The 20,521-nt window shown below is 38.1% G+C and overlaps 3 protein-coding genes across 5 annotated transcripts in view; 1 reads left to right on the top strand and 2 right to left on the bottom strand.

The window, feature by feature from the left end:
- Window positions 1–814: 814 nt before the first annotated feature.
- On the top strand, window positions 815–4,118 carry LOC122670617 (ethylene-responsive transcription factor WRI1). The gene is made up of 7 exons (XM_043867558.1): window positions 815–1,127; window positions 1,266–1,348; window positions 1,557–1,565; window positions 1,770–1,858; window positions 1,940–2,064; window positions 2,157–2,233; window positions 3,439–4,118. Exons 1-7 carry the CDS (start codon window positions 832–834, stop codon window positions 4,110–4,112), a joined length of 1,353 nt encoding a protein of 450 aa, XP_043723493.1. The 5' UTR covers window positions 815–831; the 3' UTR covers window positions 4,113–4,118.
- A 4,600-nt stretch (window positions 4,119–8,718) lies between these two features.
- LOC122670942 (putative pentatricopeptide repeat-containing protein At1g74580) lies at window positions 8,719–20,038 on the bottom strand. Of its 3 annotated transcripts, XR_006334290.1 has the most exons (3): window positions 12,781–12,987; window positions 9,233–11,793; window positions 8,719–9,138 (listed from the first exon to the last, which is right to left on the bottom strand). XR_006334290.1 is itself a non-coding variant. In XM_043867991.1 (2 exons), the coding sequence occupies exon 2, from the start codon at window positions 11,674–11,676 to the stop codon at window positions 9,376–9,378; it is 2,301 nt and encodes a 766-aa protein (XP_043723926.1). In that variant the 5' UTR covers window positions 11,677–11,793; window positions 19,929–20,038; the 3' UTR covers window positions 8,719–9,375. The 3 variants fall into 3 exon arrangements, 2 of the variants coding, with proteins under 2 accessions (XP_043723926.1, XP_043723925.1); XM_043867991.1 differs by lacking the exon at window positions 12,781–12,987 and adding an exon at window positions 19,929–20,038 and having other exon boundaries at window positions 8,719–11,793; XM_043867990.1 differs by having other exon boundaries at window positions 8,719–11,793.
- LOC122670945 overlaps window positions 18,639–20,521 on the bottom strand; it is a 24,153-nt gene continuing 22,270 nt past the window's right edge. The window contains exon 2 of the mRNA XM_043867993.1: window positions 18,639–19,171. Coding sequence (XP_043723928.1) covers window positions 18,812–19,171 — 360 coding nt within the window. The 3' untranslated portion in view covers window positions 18,639–18,811. The remainder of the gene's footprint in view (window positions 19,172–20,521) is intronic.

Below are 20,521 nucleotides of genomic sequence, written 5' to 3'. Positions count from 1 at the left end.
TATAGGGTTAAATACAATCATTTTATGAATAAGCTACCAAGTTTAGACCTTTAATGGTTTGACCCATGTCAACAAACCAATTGAGAATCTAAACTTAACCAATGGTCTACTAAACTTACTACCCATATGCATGCCCATTACGTGTCAACCAAAAGGAAAATCACCTTTGGTAATTAATTAATTAAATTATAACCTAGAAACAGTATTGGAGAATGGCAATTTATGTAATTTTTCATATCCAAACAAAATTTTTTAACCTCTCCTTCACTGTTTCAGAATTCTCCTTCCACTTGGCACATTCCTCTTCTTAATTAACTTCAAACACGGAACCTTACCTTACAGTTACTGACATGTGAAAACCAAAACTCACATGAAATTTCTTGTTTCCGAATTCTAAGTTTGAGAGAGAGAGAGAGAGAGAGAGAGAGAGAGAGAGAGAGAAAAAGAGGTTTCCAACAAGAAAAAGGCAGTACAGAAACAGAGAGCTCAACCGTTATTGGAAGCATGGCTAGCCATTAAGCCAAGTGTTGAAAGATTAAATAAACCCATGGTTAAAAAAACCTTGACCCTTGGTTAATTTAAAACCTACAAGCCCTTTAGCTGTTTAGCCATTGTAACCCCTTTCTCTCTCTCACTTTCTCTTAAACCCATGGTTAAAACCTTAACCCTTGGTTAATTTAAAACCCACAAACCTCTCCCCTCAAGCCATTATAACCCCTTCTCTCTCACTTCATTCTCTCCATCTCTCTTTCTCTCTCTCTGTGAGAGTGTGCTTTGGTAAACCAACTTAGGTTGCCAAATTAAAAAAAAATAAAAAAAAATCCAGAAGAGATGGGAGAGAGAAGAAAGGAAAGATATGATTTTATAAGACCCCACAAGCAAGAAGCTCATTTTAGTCCCCCCAAAAAAACTCTCCAAATGAAGAGGTCTCCTTCTTCTTGTTCTTCCTCTGGTTCATCTCTTGAGTTTCATAATCCATCATCTTCCCCACCTCCTCCTTCCCCTGCAACTTCTCCTCCTATTGATCAGCAACAATCAAAGATCAAACGCCCCAGAAGGATTAACCAACAGAAACCAAGATTCAGTAACTCTGGCAAAAGAAGCTCCATTTACAGAGGAGTCACCAGGTAATTAATTAAACATCAAAGATTGCATTTTTTTTTTCTTCTTCTTAGGTGATTTTCATTCATTTTCTAGCTTTTCTGAGTTTTCTCCATCTGGGTATCTTTTAAATGTTCTTGCATGTTAATGTTGCTCATAATCAGGCATAGATGGACAGGAAGGTATGAAGCTCATCTCTGGGATAAGGGTTCATGGAATCCCATTCAAAACAAGAAAGGCCGACAAGGTGATACAACTATAGAATCTTTTTTACAGAGGGGAAAAAAAAAAAAAAAAATCAGATTTGTTATCTTTAATCAGCTTTTTAATTTTAATTTCACTCATCTCTAATGGATTCTGATTTATTTATTTATTTTTAATATCTCTCTCTGTGGGGGGTGTTCTCTGCAAATCCTAACGTTGGTTGGCTATGCCGCTTTTGTCGCCGCTTTTAGTTTATTTGGGTGAGCAAACTGCAACTTCCCCTGACCTCCTCTGCATGACTTCTCTATCTCTCCCTTTTTAATTAATTTTAATTATTATTTTTTTATTTATATAATCTCTCTTCTCTTCTCTTCTCATCTTTCTTAGCGCATGTTAGCATCTCTGCATGTGGGTTTTGATTGGAAGTTTGGAACAAAAAATTATAAAAATGAAATTTTTTGCAGGAGCTTATGATGATGAAGAAGCCGCAGCTCATACTTACGATCTTGCTGCTCTTAAGTATTGGGGTGCTGATACCATTCTCAATTTTCCGGTATATTTATAATAAATTTCAATTTGACTACCCATTTTAATACAATAAATTTCTAATATTTTTTTTATAAAAATAATGCAGTTTCCTACCTATGATAAGGAATATGAAGCAATGCAGAGTGTGTCTAAGGAAGAGTACTTGGCAATGCTGAGGAGAAAAAGCAGTGGCTTTGCCAGAGGTGTTTCTAAATATCGTGGGGTTGCCAGGTAAGCTCATTTTATTAATTTTTTTGGCCGGAATTTGGGTTTTTCGGCGACCGGAATGTAACGCGATTTACCGGATTCTTGTTCTTGATTAGGCACCATCATAATGGAAGGTGGGAAGCAAGGATCGGTCGTGTTTTTGGGAACAAGTATCTCTACTTGGGCACTTACAGTAAAGCCTCTCTCTCTCTCTGTTTTAACTCTCTCTCGCCGGCGGCAGCGGTGACGGCGACGGCGAGAGGTGATTTATTTGTCGATTAGTGGGGGTGGATTGCATAGGATTGAGGATCGCATGCATGAACCATATGGGGAACACGTGCAGAAGTACACGTGTAGGGCCATGCAAAAAGGGTAGTACGTGAGATTCTCAATCCAATGTAAGACACGTGTAACTAAACTGGTGTGTACACGTGAGAAAAAGGGTATTAAAGGATTTGCTTGCTCTCAATCCATGGTTAGATTGGGTGGTGATGGTCATGTGGGGACCACATTGCATGTAACAAATTTTATAGCTGATCCCACGCATGTCGCCTTCATTTTACAGTCGTTTGATTGGGCTTTAGAGGGTTGTTTGACCGGAGTCAACTTTGGGAGTATAGTTTGGTATGGTTTGGTTGTTAAATAATATTGTTTTGTCTTTTTAAGGCTGTGTTTGGTATGCATCCTTGGAATAGATTCACGGCCAATAACGTATTTTAAAATCTGATTTTTCTTTAGCGTTTTAGACCTAGAATCTATTACTAGAATGCATACCAAACACAACTTTTATGTTTCTCATTTATATAAAAGACAACTCGGGCTAGTTGGGTTGGGTGCGATCATACCAACACTAATGCCCCGGATCTCAACAGAACTCGGGCTAGTTGGGATAGATTGGAAATTGAGGAATTTGGCAAAGGCCGAATTTGGGTGTCAAAGCTGTATTTACCCCGATTATAACCCGTTTAAGGTCCGGTCCGTTCATAGCCCGATAAGCCAATTAGTCCATTGACCGCTTACCCAAGTGGTTGGTAATGGTGTGGGGCCTTAAATTGGTGAGGACTTATTAGGGCCAATCATAACTGACCCGGCCCCACCGGTTGACACCCCTAGGTCGAATCAGATTTGTGACAATGTAGTTCAAATATGAGTCCAATCTTCTAGTGGGCTGGCCTGGGTTGAATTCTTGATCCTGGTCAAATCTGGTTTAGTCTTAGTCTTGTTTACCAGTAAAAACTATGACCCATATTATGGACCGGGTTTTCATATTAGGTTCGGGTTCCACCCTTGACTAAGGGGTAACATTGAAGCCCAAACCCGGATCCGTATCCGAATTTAATGTTAAACAACCTTATTACATTTGGTAGTGTCCTTAGAGATGGGCTTTTTTGTTAATAGGTACCCAAGAAGAAGCGGCTGAAGCATATGACCTTGCTGCCTTGGAGTACAGAGGCTTGAATGCTGTGACCAATTTTGATGTTAGCCGCTACCTTAAACATTTAAAACCACATTTACAAAGGCAACTATTACAACAGCAATTTGTGCATCTTCAGCAACTACAAAGGCAACAACAACACCAACAAATCATCACCACCACCCACCTCCCTGAATCACAAGAAGAGGCCACTCCCCCACCTCAGATTCCCAAGCTAGGAACACCTGATTCCGGCAATCCCGCTCATCGTCAGAATCAGAATCAGAATCAATCATTTAATGTGATAGACCCACCCAAAGAAGAACACCCATGGAACCACCTCTGTATCGAACCCGGGTTCAACCCAAACCCGCTTCCGGTTCCCGGGATTGGCCTCGATGAAAAACCCAGCGAATTGCCCGAGTTGTTCAATTATTCGGGTTTCGAAGAGAGCATAGATTTCTTCTTTGATGGGAGCAAAGAGAGTAGTGTGAGCTTGGATGTGATTTTTGAGAATTCTGGTGGTTCAGAGAGAGGTTACATGGTTAGTGAGGAGAAGAAGAAAGGAGGGGAGAATGGTTTGATGGGAGAAGGCTTGTCTTCTGCTTCAACAACCACCTCGGTTTCATACCCATTTCCTATTACCATCTGCACTTAACCTATATATATATATATATGTTGTGGGACGTGCAGGGTTTGAGATTTGGTCCTTTGGGGTTGTGGGTTTTGGGTTTTGGGTTTAGTGTTTGGGGCTATGGGGATTGGGGATCTGTGTGTGCTTGTGTTGGGGCTAGGGAGTTGGGGCATCAGTTCAATTAAAAAAACAAAAAAAGGACATGGAAAGAGTTAATGAGATCTTGGGGTTTTTTTTTTTTATATTTTATTTTCTCTTCCTTTTTTATGTTTTAAGGAACTAATGTAGCAAGTAAATTTTATTTTAGAGAGTTTGTATTTAATTTGCAATCTTTTGGTGTTGATCCTCCTTTCATATGGTTTGTTTATTTTTTTTATTTTTGGTGTGGAATCTATTTTTGGCAAAAGTTTCCCTAGTGTGCAAAGCAGGCAAGGGGGCCCTTGGTTGGGACACCTAATTTCTACATGACTATTGGATACCAAGGAGATGGTCTAAATAGACTATGGGAGAATGTTCTCTGTGTCGTAGTGTAGCTTGCGCCCCGGCACATGGGCAGCCTGTGTAGGGGGCAAGGTAGTCATTGTGCCCACCCCTATGTGCTTGGGCGTAGCCTGCGTTGTGGCATAGAGAACAACACCCCATAGAATATATATCAAATGGGAAAGAGAACGCCACTCGATCGTGCAGCGCATCCTGCCCTTGCACCTAGACGTAGGGGTGTGTGAAATGATCGCCGCACCCCTGATCATTTCCATCTTCCCAGGGGATGCAGCAGTTATTATACATGCCCGATCGGGTGGCATTCTTTCTCTTATATCAAATTTTTAACTCAAATTCAATCATTTAACATTTAACCACATGCAATTTCATATCCTCCCATGTATGTCCATGCATCTCCCTCAGCAATCCATTCACTCATATTAAATTCTTATTTTTCAATTATCTATTTTGCCACATGGTTATCTCCAGTTGGATTAAAATTTGACATGTGAATGAGGGACCTTAGGATCAATTTGGATCCTCTACTCCCGAGGTGCCCGGTAGTACCCTACTGCCAAGACACAGCAAGGCGGGGAATGATCGTCTTATCCCTACCCGAGCGCCTTGCCTGAGTGGGGATAAGGCGGTCATTTATATCCTTACTGTGTCTTGGTAGTAGGGTCCTACCGGGTAGCTCAGCAATAGACGATTCAGATGTAAACGGATCGGATTCGGCTCGGATAGTGCTATATCCTCATCCGCATCCGATTAGCTTTCGGACGGATTCGGATAGTGCTAAATGGATACGGACACGGATACGGATCGGATATTTTATACGTTTATATGTAAATATAGTTTTTTGGATAGCTATAGCCTATTCGTATCGGCATCCGTTTAGACGGATTCGGATAGTGCTAAACGGATACGGAAACGGATTTTGGCTATTCATTTACAACCCTATCTGAATCCCCTTAGGATCTATCTATTCACAAAATTTTACTCTAACCGCAACACATAAATAGATTAAAGCAATTTGGCTAAGTGATTTGATATGAATGACCAACAACATTGGCCTCAGAATCATGACCCAAGAGTACTATCACATGATCACATCACCAGTGGAGAAGAGGTTTCTTTGCTCCCTCCGCTAGTGAAGAAAAACTTTTACTATTTCTAAAAGACTATTATAAGGCGACCATGACCAAATAAAGGTATTGTTATTGTTGACTTACGTACTGCACTAGCTGCAAGGAAATTGGAATTGAAAAGTTGCCCAATCATTAAGATCCCTATCTATCCAATAGTTAGAATTGCCACATTAATTATTCACTAATTTGAGATAGAAGTAGTGAAAGAAATCTACTAGTTAGGAAGACATATGATTGATATAGACCACATTAATATGAAACGAACCCAAGAGGTGATTTATCTGCCCAAAGGATCAACCGACTAGTTCAACGAACGATTCAAGTGCATCGAACTGGTGGGCGATCAAGATAAGGTTATCTACGCAAACCGTTTAAATAATACAACAATGTCGTCAATTTTGTACCAAGGTGGAATTAAAAAAGAAAAAAAAAAACTGAGCGTACCTTCATAATATTCTTTAACAAACTAAAGAGTATATTAATTAGTCAATAACAACAACATAGCCTTATCCCAACTAGTTGGGGTCGACACGGAGTATATTAATTAGTCAAACCCCTAAATATCTTTAGTATACAAATTAACATACATATAAACCGACTTACTTAACAAGAGTTTCGCTGAGATTGTTAACCAGCAAAAGGTGATAGTAGGGTATGGATCCAACCTCCAAATCCTTTCTAGAGAACGACATCAAGCGTCACATCTAAATTTCCACTCCAAAATGTTGCTAAAGCAGGGTTTGCCAATGAGGTCACCCACAGGAAAACAAGGCACTTCCAAAATCATTACCTGTTAATTACTTCATGCATCTGACTTCTGGTCAAGCTCCAACATCTCTCACTTAACCATTTAGATCCATTTATGTATGAACAAACAAACCTTAACCCCTATCCAAGTGCAAAATCATCTTTTTTCAGTTGACACCATTTCCCCAGGTAAACCATAGCTATTAGGTAATAGCAGATGGTTTTATACTTCAATCTGGATGATATTTGGTAAGCATGCAATGCCATCTTTTATGTTGCAGACTATGAATCCAAGTGCTCATCAATATCTTGGAACTTCTACTTTTGAGCCAAATTGTTAAGTTCCATCTTGGCTAGATGCTGGCCCAAAAACCACACGGATGACATTGGTACTAGTTTTGCCACAAGACATGCCCTTATAGGATTTCCTGTCCATACAAGAGAGTTCGCGTTTAGCATCAGTTGAAGGCAGAGAAATTCATTAAGATCTAAGCAAACAGACAGATTTAATTAAGGTGGAAAGTCAAACATAGAAGTGTACTTTCATAGCTGAGAGTTACCATTTTCTACGATCTAAACTACCTTTAAAATCAATTATTTGCCTGCTTATGGATGCATGAGAAAGTGCAACACCAAACCAAACCCCCCCCTGCGCCCAAAAAAGAAAAGAAAGGGGGGGGGGGGGTGTTGGAAGTAGCAGAAGCATAAAGTATGAACCCTCAAGGGAGGGGCCTTGTCACAAGCGAGGTAAACCTTCTATTGGCATTGTAGCTTCAAAGAAAAGCTATCGATCAATATAATCAATCCAACTGATTCGTATTGAATGGATTCCTGACTATGAGGTCAGTGTGAGTTGCGACATGTTGCAAAAGGAACATTGCTTGTGGAGGCAATTAATCAATCCCTAAATTACTCGTATGAAAGATGCAATGAAGCTGAGGCATAGTAAGAACTGGGAAGGTATCATAGAGTGAAAACTTAAAAAGAAGCACCGGGAACTCCTAAACAGAACTAAATTTAAGTACTGAAGTCACTAGTTAAATACTGCTGAAGTGAAATCTACAATAAGGAAGCTGGGTCTCCAACTAGCAGTACTTAAATACACAAAAATAAAAATGAAATCAATTTCAACAAATCAGACAATAAATTCTGAATTTTCATTGAAACTGACCCATATCTATGATAGGATCCACAACACTCTCAGCAGCCTATTACATGGAGTCCTTTAAATGGATGATGTATCCATGTTAGACGGGCATTGAATTCTAATAGCACAGACACTTGGGATCACACTATTAGATTTCTTTCTATTATTCGTTTCCATATGTTTTTACATAGGTGAACATCAAGAATATGTTATAAATCACATCCTCTCCAATAGAATCTCTTTTTAGGCAGCAATATACATTACTACAATAATACTATTACTTATGCCCCTTCTATTGGGGTGACATCCAATTTTACAGAAAAAAGAAGGTTTTTCTGACTACTACAGTTCACCTCTTAAATTTCAAGCCTTTGGCTCTCTAGTGGGGTAATCTAACTCCTAACTGAATAGAATTGTTCAAAATATGAAAATTTCCAGAGCCGAAGGGAAAAGGAACAACCAGATTTAGAGAAATTTCAAAAACTTATTCAAGACAGATTGGATGAATCTGAAACTTTGTTCGAAGGGTCTATTCAAGAGGTAGAATAGGTCTGCAAAACATGATCTAGATCTGATGGCTGGGTCTCAAGTTATGGGGCATTCCTACTCTATCTAGGAAAGCAGAAACAACCCAAAAAATTCAGAATCGATGCAGGCCTTCAGGGTTCAGAACAGCAATCAATTAACAGTATATCTTGATGATTGAACAGAAAACTGAAATCAGGTCCAGCATATCAAACCAGAAAGTTGAAATTTTCAGAGTCAGACTAGTATTAGGAACCCAGAATTTCTATTAGAATTCAAAGTTATAAAACAGAAACTGAAACTCAAGTACTAGAATGTAGCTCAATGGTTGTATGGATGAGCATATCAGTTCAATAACTAGAACTCAAATCAGTCTCAAATTAAAAATTAGAAGAAGGTGTAAAACAGCACAGCCACAATTTAGAAACTAGAAATTCTGACCTGATTTGATAGAATGATAGAAGAAGAAGGATAAACGAACCAGATTAGGAATCCAACCAATTTTTAGTCTTGGAATTCACCAAAACCTAAACGAGTATTTATGATTCTCAGGAAGTTGCTGGCACAAATTTAAGCTTTGCTCTAGAAATAGTTAGCTAACCATCAATTAAGTGGGCATCCAGTAAAAGTTAACAAATATGACATCTTTTCTACCTTCGCTAGGTGTATTGTGAAAACTCACTCACTACTACACCCTTATTTGATCTTATCATGATACTTCCTGACCTTTATGTTTGCAATCTCTTCATGTTCACTCCAGGTTTCTAGTATAAGCAACCCCAATACATACAACAAGAGCAAGGAAGAGTGTGGAACAAATTTACAGTCAAAAATAGAAACACCCCACATGAAAATCTCATGTACCTTAAAAGATCTGCAAATCATGTATTAAAACATAAAATCAGACTGCATCTAAAAGATGAATAATACCATTTTAAAGAATTTCACTCAAGCACCAGCCAGTAATTTGGTGAGTTAAACTCTTCCATTCACTCAGTTCGAACTGAAACATGAAAAAAACAACCAGAAAGTGTCATCAGCCTAATACAAAGAATAAGATCTTTACATATACAAAATCATAGAGCACTCAAAAGTACCACTGGTTCTGCAAAACTTCTTTCAAGAATACCTCCAGATCCAGTATCTGTCAACTGTGTATATGGTACTCCTACAGCCCTAGAATCTTCGAAGATCAAGGTGAACCATTATATCATTGAAAGCAAATGATTAAATAAAAACTCTAGATATGAGAATTTTGAGGTCGCTTTCTTTGTCTTTTCTTTAGTAGTTTCTTATCTCTAATGCCATCATACAGAAGTTCATATGCATAATAAGTTATATGACCTTTCTTTAACAAGTCTTCCACAAGGATTTTAGGTGCTGCCACCACCTTTTTATTAGACTCAAAGATTGTGTCCACAATATCAGGGACAATACCCTTGCCCACCATAAGGCGAATGATACCAACTGCCTCATCAACTCTATGGTTCACACAAAGGCAGTTCATTACCCGTCCAAATGTTGTCAACGAAGGAATAAATCCTCTATCAATCATGTCCAACAGAAACATATACCCTGAATCAACATTCCCCGTTTTGCAGAAGCCATCAATCAGGACACGGAACGTGAAAGCATCTGGTGAGCAGCCTCTGTCACCCATTTCATGAAAAAGCTTTTCAGCCATGCTTATGTTAAGTTTCTCACAAAATTTATTTATCATGACATTATATGTTGCAGTCACAGGGTGAAAGTGAACTTGCTGTTCCATTCTTCTAAAGAGCTGGTATGCTCCCTCAAGATCACTATTCTCACAAAATCCATGAATCAATGTGCCAAAACTTACAGCATCTAGAGATAGTTCCTCATTTTCCATCTTCGCAAATAACTCTAAAGCTTCTTTTACCTTTTTCACTTTGCACAGGCTCTCTATAAGTATGTTATATGTGATGACATTAGGAGCACAACCCTTCCCAACCATTTCTTTGAATGTTTCCATGACATCTTCAGCCTTTCCAGCCTTACAGAGACCATTCAACACAGAGTTATAAGTGACTACATCAGGAGTAACTCCATGGGTCCACATCCTATCAACAATCTCCACAGCATTATGCAGCCTGAATTGCTTACAGTAGCCATCAATCAGTGTATTAAAGGTAAATACATCAGGAAGGAACCCTTTCGCTATTGCATCATTCATGAGATTATGAGCATCAGATACATAACCCATCTTGCATAACCCATTTATAACAATATTGTAAGTCCAAATATTTGGGCTGCAACCATCTTCTAACATGTTATTCATTAACTGCAATGCCTGCAAGATAAGCCCCTGCTGAGACAATCCTTTGACTAGTGAATTGTAGATTGTAATGTTAGCTTTCAACCCTTTTGCCAATGCCTCATTAAACACCTCCATAGCCCTATCTATGTCACCTTCCTGGCACAACCCATTAATCAGGGAGCAATAAGTGACCTGGTCAGGAACAAACCCCTTGAAAATAGCATCTTTCAGAATCTTAAATGCATTTTCTACCACACCCAATTTGCAATGTCCATTGATGATGGTGTTATAAGTGAAATCATCAGGGCCATACCCTTCATTTACCATCTTATGCAGATAGCTCTCAGCCTCCACAACCTTAGAGCTCTTGCACAATCCACAGATTAGTGTATTATATGTAATGACATCAGGGGAAAGCCCTACTCTACCCATATGATCAAGCAAACGGGTAGCTTCATTTAGCTTGTCCTCCCTACAAAGGCCCCGAATGAATATGTTGAACGTAAACAAATTTGGGGAGACCCCCCTTTTTAGGATCTTGTTGAGAAGTTTCCTACTCTCTTGGGTATTCCCCTTCTTGCAAAGTGTGTGTATAAGCTTATTAAATGTTGATATGTCAGGGCAAAGATCATTCTCAAACATTTCATTAAACAATTCACAGGCCTCAATTCGATAATCCTCTTCATAAAACCCACCAATTACAGTACAATATGCAACTGCATTAGGCTCACACCCTTGGGAAGGCATATTTTTAAGAAGCTTCAGAGCAGCTTGAGGCCTGCTTGTTCTACAAAAGGATTTCATCCTAATTGTGAAGGTGTACACATCAGGAAAAATCTTTTTGTCCAACATTCTCAAATAAACTTTGTGAGCTTGATCAAAATAGCTGTTTTCAACCAAGATGTTCATTATCACATTATATGATTTAACAGATGGTTCACAATTAAAGAAATCCATCCTCTCAAATGTGTCAACAGCCTCTTGGATCTTACCACGCCTTCCATAATTTCTCATGGCTCCAATGTATACTCCTTCAACTAGGCTACTATAAATATTCAACCTCATATCTGCTAGAACACCCTCCATTGCTTTGAACTCTCCATGAAAACCAAGCTTTTCAACCATGCATTTGTAGGTGAACAAGGTATGCTTGAACCCATCTTCCTTAGCAGCTGAATTAAACATATCTAGGGCCCGGATAGGATCCTTCTGATATTTCACTACGGCAGCTACATGTTTGGGTAGCAAAGCAGGACTCATTCCAAGATTACAATCCGAAAACTAAATTCCACAATAAAACCATTAAATCAACAGAATAACTGTTAATTTTAGAGATCTTTCTCTCCACCAAACTCCAGTGTCAATCAAACTGAGAACCTAAGTACACAAGACCAAAGTGAGATTTATTGTTCAGATAACAAGTCAATTTCTAACTCAACAAAACAAGCTAAAAGCTGTGATTTTTCTCAAACCTAAAGGTAACATTACCTTAATTAAAAATCAGAACAAAGTCTATAATTCAAGCCAAAAACTTCCATATTTATAAGTAAATCAAGTAAAAATGAAATTTTGATGACTAAATGCAAAAACAATATGTAATATAAAGAAAGTCTTACCCTAAGGGAAAACCTACCATTTTTTCCCATGACTAAAGCTCAGAAAACAAAGTCCAGATTAATCCTCAAAATATGGTGTATATAACCAAAAGAAAAAAGAAGTCGTAGTTGCATTCAGAACAGAAAATAAAAGTTCCTCTTCCCTCCGTCTCTTGCTTTATTAAGACATAAACTAAGAAAAGAGAAGAACAGAGAGGGCTACACTGACTTGAACGAATTCATTGAGCTGAAAGTGAAGATTGAACAGTTCTGAAGAGTTTAAGGTTATATGATGACCTTACTTGTAAATTTCATTTCAGTGGCAGTTTCTGGTTTGGTCCAATAAATGAAATGTTTCGGACTTTCAATTTAGTGTATTGAATTTTTTCGGCCATATTAGGAGGGAATTGCAAATTTGCAATAGGTCTTGCAGGGAGAGAATTCCTAGATAAAGAAGCTGACGCCCCTTCCCTCCCTGCATAACCACTTTCAATACCCAGTGAACTTTCTCCAACATTAATCATCACTATGTCTGTGATTCCATAAACAAATAAATAAGAAAAATACTCTTTTTCTGCTCTTTTTAGCCTTTCATCAAACACAACACTGTCCATCACATTTGGCTGCTCTATTAGACCAACCCAATAATTAAAATTTCACAAAAACACATTCATGGAATTCAAAAAATACATACATTATAAAAATTAAAAATAAATAAAACGAGGAGAGACAGAGAGGGAGAGATGGCGCAGTCAGCAGTGGAGCTTACCTGGTTCTTTGTATTGAAGATAAATCTGAAGAATCAGCTCTAGATTTTCCCCTTCAAAGAGAGGAACGATGTCTTCATGTCACTCCTACTCGAAGCCGAGCGCCTGAATCCTTCTTTCCGTTCCTACTTCAAAGGATAATCTGATCAACTGAGCTTCCTTCTTCAAGCTCTCACTCGATTCTCCGAGAGATTGGTGCAAAAACGTAATTGGTTGTGTCATTGACGGAGTTTCAGTAACTTGGTCCATGTACTTTTTGGGTTTATTGGACCGTTTTGGTCCAATTCGGTGATATAAAGACCTCAAGTTGATGGTGGACCTTAGTGCAAGAGTAAGGTTGCTCCATTATGACCAAGTGGTCACGGGTTCAAATCTCAAGAGAGATCCTCTTTGGGAAGCGGGGAGACCTCAAGTTGGATCCTTTGGTTCAAATTTTAGACCCAACCACCCAATTACTGAAGATAATTCCTACACTCGCCGGTTTGAACCTTTCCCACATGTATTGTCTACTCTAAACATTGTAAGGGCAAGAGATCACTGTCTAGGCTTGCGCAGGGTTAATGAGAGCGCCCACATGGACATCAATATACGATTTATTTTATGGGGACAGGATTGTATTTTCACATGCTCTTGTGTCTGAGGCTTTGAGCGGAGTGCAGGAGCCAAGGGACCAAATAGTGTTCTTTTTCCCATGTTATAATGTGGACAAATGATGTGACTATTCTGATCGTTGGGTAGAAAATTCATTTTATGGATTATCAACGTATCAAATTTTAGAGCCTAATTCACTCAAATACCCTCCAATATATTGATATGCATATCCATGTATGTCCATGACCACCTCCACTACTATCTACTTTCTCATAGCCTTGAAATTTTCAAAGCTTTGTTTGCCATGTGGCAAACTCTAATAATGCTGCAACTTGGCATGTGAGCAAGGGATATCCACAAAATTTTGCCTCATTTGATATGCCATTCGGCAATTCTTAGCATTCAAAGTGGGCTTGTGGGAAAAGTTTCTAATCATAGGCATGTAGGAATCAGACTCCCTAAAGGTTGAAATGAAAACTATTTTTTTCAAAAAATAAAAAGAAAAAAAAGGTTTCCTATTATGGTTCCAAATATTGGTATCAATTTTCATATCAGTCTGGACCAATAACAATATTGATATCGATACGTATCAGTCATATCAGGCAATTTTGTCCTTAAATTTAATTAAAAATTCAACTTTTGTCTTTACTAAGAACTATTCCACCGATACAGAATCGTCCAAGTATTGATATCAGCCTCGATCTAGTTCTAATATTTGAAATCATACTTCCTAAACCTCCTTTGCATGAACACTAACACTTGTTTTTTTCCTCTCAAGGTATCAAAAGGTTCCCTCGGAGAGTAATACAAAGTGTTTAAACGATTTGTTGTGCTACATGGAAAGATCGTATGACATTTTTCCATTTGTTGGATGGCAAGGAAATGATCTAGATTTACCATGTATCAAATTTTAGAGTAAATCAAATCATGTGGCCTCCTATGTGTAGACTGCAACTTCTAGCCTAAACATTGTCTTGATAGTCTTGGGTTTTTCCATTTTTCTATCTCCGGCTGAAATTTGACATGTGAACAGAGGACCTTTAGCTCCCTCGTCTATAAAATTCAGCCCCAACTAATTCATGACATGGCAAAACTAGGACAGCATTTGGTATGGATATTTGAAATGCATTCTAGGTCGCTTCCGCGTTCTCGGATGATAAAATAGTTGTTTTTATCACTGAAGAATGCAAAATCAACCTAGATTGCATACCAAACAAAGCCTAGGTATTTTTTGTAATCCAAGAAAACCCCTAAACTGCATAGACTGGGAAAACCAAACCCCTTATTATTTTACTTCTATTTTTCTGAAAAACCCATCTTTTTTGCATAGAATGAGGGGATAGAACCTCTGTGGCAGAATAAATGCTTTGTGACATTTAGAAAAATAAAAGAACATTGTGACAACAATAATTAACCATTTGATTAACCACTATTCATACAAAAACTAGTGCATTAGGCTGGTAGGCCACATTCCCTTGGACCAAATTCTCTCTCAATCTCGTTCTTCAACAAATTGAACCCCTAAAATAAAGAAAAAATAAATTAAAATTCTCTCTCTTGCTAATCATCAAAATCAGCAACCTCTAACAGTGCCATAATTTCTTTGTTCCCTTCAGGGGCAATAGTTGAGGAATTGAAGCATCTCATCTCCTCATGACATGGACAGGGAAACTGTCACTGTTTGTGGTAGGCTAACCACATTCATGTTTGTTTCAGGCTGTTGCAGAAATTTCCTTTGTCCAATTTTTACTTTTTGGTTCACTGGAGAAGCTACAGAGTGCCATTTTTTGCAGTTCATCATCTTGATCAGAAGAATTTTGTTGAGATTTGATTGGTGAACTAGATCTCCCATGGTTTTCTGGTCATTGGAGAAACATTGGAGAAGATGCTGTTCGCTTTTCTTCAATGATACTGATTTAGCTATCATCAAGAACACCTTCCTTTTGTTGATTAATGAGAATCAGTTTGGTAGCTAGATGTTACCAATGTTCTGCAATGGTTGCTGCTAAAAATATTCAACCTGCACTTGTATCACCATCTCTGTGGAACAACTCAGGGCCATATCTCAGGAGCCTTGGCCAGATGAAGTGACAGCTTATGAATACATTGCAAACCATGCAGCTAAAATCTGAGAACCTCTTTTCTGTCAACAGAGGGGGTAGGATATATCTCAAATTTGACATTATCAAATAAACCATCTTCCTCTTATCCAAACTACCAGAGCCATTACCAAAAATAGTTTTGTGACTTCTCCAACAGGATGAGTTTCCAAAACTGCCCTCTTCTTCAGATCCACATTTTCTAGCGAAAAACACCTTTATGAAATATCTTAGTTATTGAACTTCACTTACTAATTTTCTCTTCACTAATTATTCCTTTAAATTTGATACCAAAAATCTATAAAATATCTCAGATAACTTAATTGCAAGTGAGATGCACTAAAAAGAAAGAATGAATCATATTGTAATTGGATTTATAATTTCCTAAACACAAATGTTAAGGAAGTTAGAGAGTGGTTGCCAAACCATATCCCTCTTAAGCTGTCTAAAGCACCAACTGAAGCACAATTAACAAGAACATAAGCTCAGTGAGATCATATGCATACCTTTATCAAATCGTGTGAAGTAACACCAAAAGCCCACCCATCCAAAAATGAAATCCAACAGAAAACTCAATGAATACCATGTTCACACCTTGCCAACCTTGCAAGAAACCCCCTTGCTTTTTTATATGATTTCTGGAATCAATTCAGTTTCAACAGGTAGGTTGGGAATTCCAATCTTTCTATATCATCAATGTAAAGGTCTTGAGTGATAGCACACATAGGCTGTGTTTGATATGCATTCATTCCAGGTCGATTTCGCATTCTTGGGCGATAAAAACAGTTGTTTTTATCAGTCAAGAATGCGAAATCGACTTGAAATGCATTCCAAAAATACATACCAAACACTGCCTTAATGAAATGCTTCGCTCCCAGAAATACTCCCACCAATACTACAAAGGTATGCAGAATGAAATCCAAAAATCAAAATTCATTATATGATAGAACCAAGATATATCAATAAACAAAGGAGACTATCATATTTACCTACAATTTTAAGGCTTCATACTATATACCTGGGAAAACCTGTCTTTAACAGCTAACAACTGACCTTTTACCTGCTTGTCTGCTACCATGCCCCACAAAGAAGGAGAAGAACGCGATTTACAACTACACTACTACAGTACTATTAGAATTCCTAGACATGAGCCCCTGGCAGCATTCAAGATCCCCACACAAGTTGCAGTCACCCAGAAACTGGGAAAATGGGATTCATACTAGGTTATTACCCTTCTTATTCATTTTTGATAAATCCAGTTATTCAGAGATCTGAATCAATTAAGCACCATGAATAATTATGGTTGCAAACAGAAAAAACATGAGTGAATAGAGTATCACAGTGGGAATAAATAACCACCAAACATATCTGCTTCCCTATCACCCCTTCCCTGGAAGAATTTTTTATTCATTTATTTATTTTTTTTGGGAGGGGAGGTGATGCAGTTCCAAAGAACATGACGACAAGCAGCAAACCTGACCATCAAACTGGAACAAGAATGGACTACTATGTTGATTTTGAGTGTCCAATGGGTTACATGGGCCAAGGGCTTAATAATTTTTTTTGGGTATACGATTGCAATGGGCCAATTCTATAAGCCCAAATATTAGGGATTTAAGTTGTTAGTTTCTATTATCATGTTAGATATTTAAGAGGTTAGTCAATAGCTTCTAGGAGTTACTATTTTTTATTCTCTCTTTCTATGTAGTAGTTAGTAGATTTCTTTTCTAGAAGATCTACTAATTTCAAAGTTGCTTATTAGCCAAGTTTCTCCGACACATGGAGAGCTACAGAATATGTATTCATGCTTCAAAATTTATAAATACAAGTAGGGGGAACCATTCCCCATGATTTTGGCTATTGAAAAAACCAACTTGTGTCCTCTATGTGAGATACATGCTACTATGGTGAATCAACAGCAACCCTAGGAGGTGAAGCCTCCCATAGGCCTTGGCGGTGAAGTCAGGTCATATCCCCTCTTTCCTTATCCCCTTTTTCCCTCCCTCCATTCCAACTTCTATTTTATGCATTCCAGTAATTTGAAGTTACTTGCGTGGGGTGTGTTCTGCAGTATTTTGGTTCTGAAAGTTGGCTTTCATATCTCAGAATTCTGGACTATCTTAATGTTGATATTCCCTACTTTAATCTCAGTTCTGGCCCTATTTTCTCCCTGATCAAATAAGCCTGTGACCATCCACTTTGTCAGGAAACAAAAATCCTTCAAATTCCTTGCTAACCATTATAAAAATTTCAATCTCTTTTAATCAAAGAGATTGTCAACTTTTTTTTTAAATAATGTATATGTAGTGATGAAATCATCTCACTTCTCTCTCTCTCTCTCTGAATTGAGTTCCATTTCATATATTGCTTTTAATACAACTTATTGAATGCTTTTCGCAATGACCAATTTTGAATGCCATAATAAGGATGTGTAAGTCCTCAAAGGTTATGGTCAATATTCTACAACTGCTTTACTGTCTTCAAAGATCTTGATGTATATGTTCCAGCTTGAGAGGGACTGTCAAGATTAGTCTTTAGTTCTTTCCGTTCTTTCCGTTGTTATGTCGGTAGGGGTAGTTTGGGGTGTGGTTGCTTTTACATTTAAGCTGTAAGGGTAGTTTAGTCTTAGTCTATACTAATAGGGTATACTTGTCTTTGAACTGTTATTTTCTGTTTTATATAATTGAGTACTGAGAACTTACTTCCACTAAATGAGTTGAAATGGAGCATCTATTCACTGACTCTCAAGTTTTTCTGTTCATTTTGGACTGATCTATACATTAACACAACAATGTGATCTTGGAAAATTTTACACGCAATTTGACCATAAAATCTTCCCTTATAAAATTTTCTAACATCTTGAAGTCACCCTTTGTTGCCTTAGATGGATGACATATTGCCGATGCATCTATGGGTTCCATGTGGCTATATCCATACATGGTTCTCACAACCATATGGTAGGGGCTGGATAATACAAATTTGATTAAGATGATGCATAATTATTTTGAATAAGTATACCATGTTAAATAAATGGCAAACAAGCATTGGAAAATCTTACGATAATATTTTATATCATATTTTACCTCCTATAAACAATCATCGGAACCTTTTCAACATCTAAATTTTTGCATGTAAAGTTTTCCACATGAAAGTCTCAAATGTAAAATTTAATGGAAATAAAATGGAGCCTTAATATCAATTGAAGAGAATGTGACCTGTAGACAAAGAAAGCAAGTAAATAACCTAGACGTATACATTCCCAAGTTTCCTCAAGTACAAAAAATGTAATACCTGTCAAAATTGTAAGAAGAAACTCTACAAATGATCAATCCCAGTTCCCAAGTCATTCCATGTTACGTTTGTACTCCTTCAACAGCTGAGGTAGCTCCTGGTGATACTTCCTAACAAAGTTCTCCAAGAACTTATCTTCATTCAATGAAAACGCAGTACTAATACTTTGTTTCTTCATCAAACCCTGGGAGAGAAGAAATTGAATAACGGAATACCTTGGAACAGTTCTCTTCTCCATGCTATAAAGCAAAACGGCTGGCCTCAGGGCAACTTCTGCTGCAGTCCAACTATGTTCGTTCATGAAGAAATCCAATCGCATTCTAAGGATTTTCTCTGAGCGAGTCAAACAATTGGGTTGTTTCCTGAACATGCAGAGAATCTCATCCTCTGACCATCCAAAGCTCCTAAAAACCTCCCATTTCGCTTTTAAAGTAATCTTTTTCATGTGACAATGTGCGGATAGCATGGATAAACATCAAACTTGAGGGGTCAAACCCCATTTCCTTGGCTTGCAGGACAACCTCATTAAATTGAAGTTGCTTCCAAGTAAGTACTTGAGGACGTATTCTGACACTCCCTGATTTCGCAATATCTCAATATTAGGTTCCGTTGCACTTTGAAGCCCTGTAGTCCACCTCAACCGACTCAAGGCTACAGCAATATTCTTATCATCGTGAAGGAAACTCTTAAGGAACTCCATGGAAATAATTTGGTTTCTCAAATTGGCGGTCGCTAGTATGCTTGCGTCTTTATACAATATCCTTGCAAGGTTGGGTCCTGAAATCCCCATATTAGAGAAAAACTCAATCTTGGGTTCCAATATTTTCTTAGGATCCACGGAGAGTAATGCTGGGTAGTTGCTGATTAGCTTTGAGATACAGGGTTTGGGTAATCCATAGCTGTTTAGGAGAGCTAGAACCGAGTCTGCTTTTGTGGTGGATTTGATATTAATCCTTTGGGAGGCTTTAAGAGCAGATTCTTGGGTTAACCCACATCTGTTTATGAGATAATCTACAGTGAGAGACGGTTGTTCTGTGGCATTTGAATTAAACCTAAGAGATGAGTTTCCAATAATGGGAAGGAGACATGTTGATGAACTACCAGAACACTTTATATGAAGAAGTTTTCTGCTACAGAAGCTAAACATTCTGGGAGGATTAATAACTTACAAGGGTTCGGGATCGAACAGGTTCCAAGCATGGACTTCCCAATTTCCTCTCGTCTTCTCAGTGGGATGAGCAGAACTGAAGCTGAAAACCAAGGTTTTGAATTTTGGACAGCGAAGAAATGGCTGGAATTGGTTTCTGATAAAACCGATCGTGACTTCTCAAGTTTGATGATGCGAAACAGTGATCTCAACCGGATCGTGTCCAAAGTTAAAGCACTATCAAATCCGGTCTAAATGTTTTGAACCATACTCCATAGATCATCCCGGGCCGGCCGGCAGTGAACCGTCTAAGGTTTCTTTCCTATTCAACCAACTTTGATCCAGATAAAAATTTGGCAAGAGTTTTCTATGGAGGAGCGTGGCACCTGCACATATGCAGGGGCCAATAGGAGCCCACATGGCAGCATCAACAGGGTGACCATTACCGCATTTCATTTGGGGGGGGGGGGTGGTTGTGTGGGACACTCATTAAGGCCACCCTTGTCTCTGTGTTTGGGCATATATTTCTCCATAGAGAACTTTCTCCCATAAAATTAGGTGGATGATTAAAAGATGATCAAAAGATAATAGTAAGGTTTTTTCTTTTTTGATGAA

This window comes from Telopea speciosissima, chromosome 8, assembly GCF_018873765.1.
Source record: "Telopea speciosissima isolate NSW1024214 ecotype Mountain lineage chromosome 8, Tspe_v1, whole genome shotgun sequence".
In the NCBI taxonomy this organism is placed as follows: Eukaryota; Viridiplantae; Streptophyta; class Magnoliopsida; order Proteales; family Proteaceae; genus Telopea; species Telopea speciosissima.
This window is presented reverse-complemented; position numbering and strand designations above follow the sequence as displayed.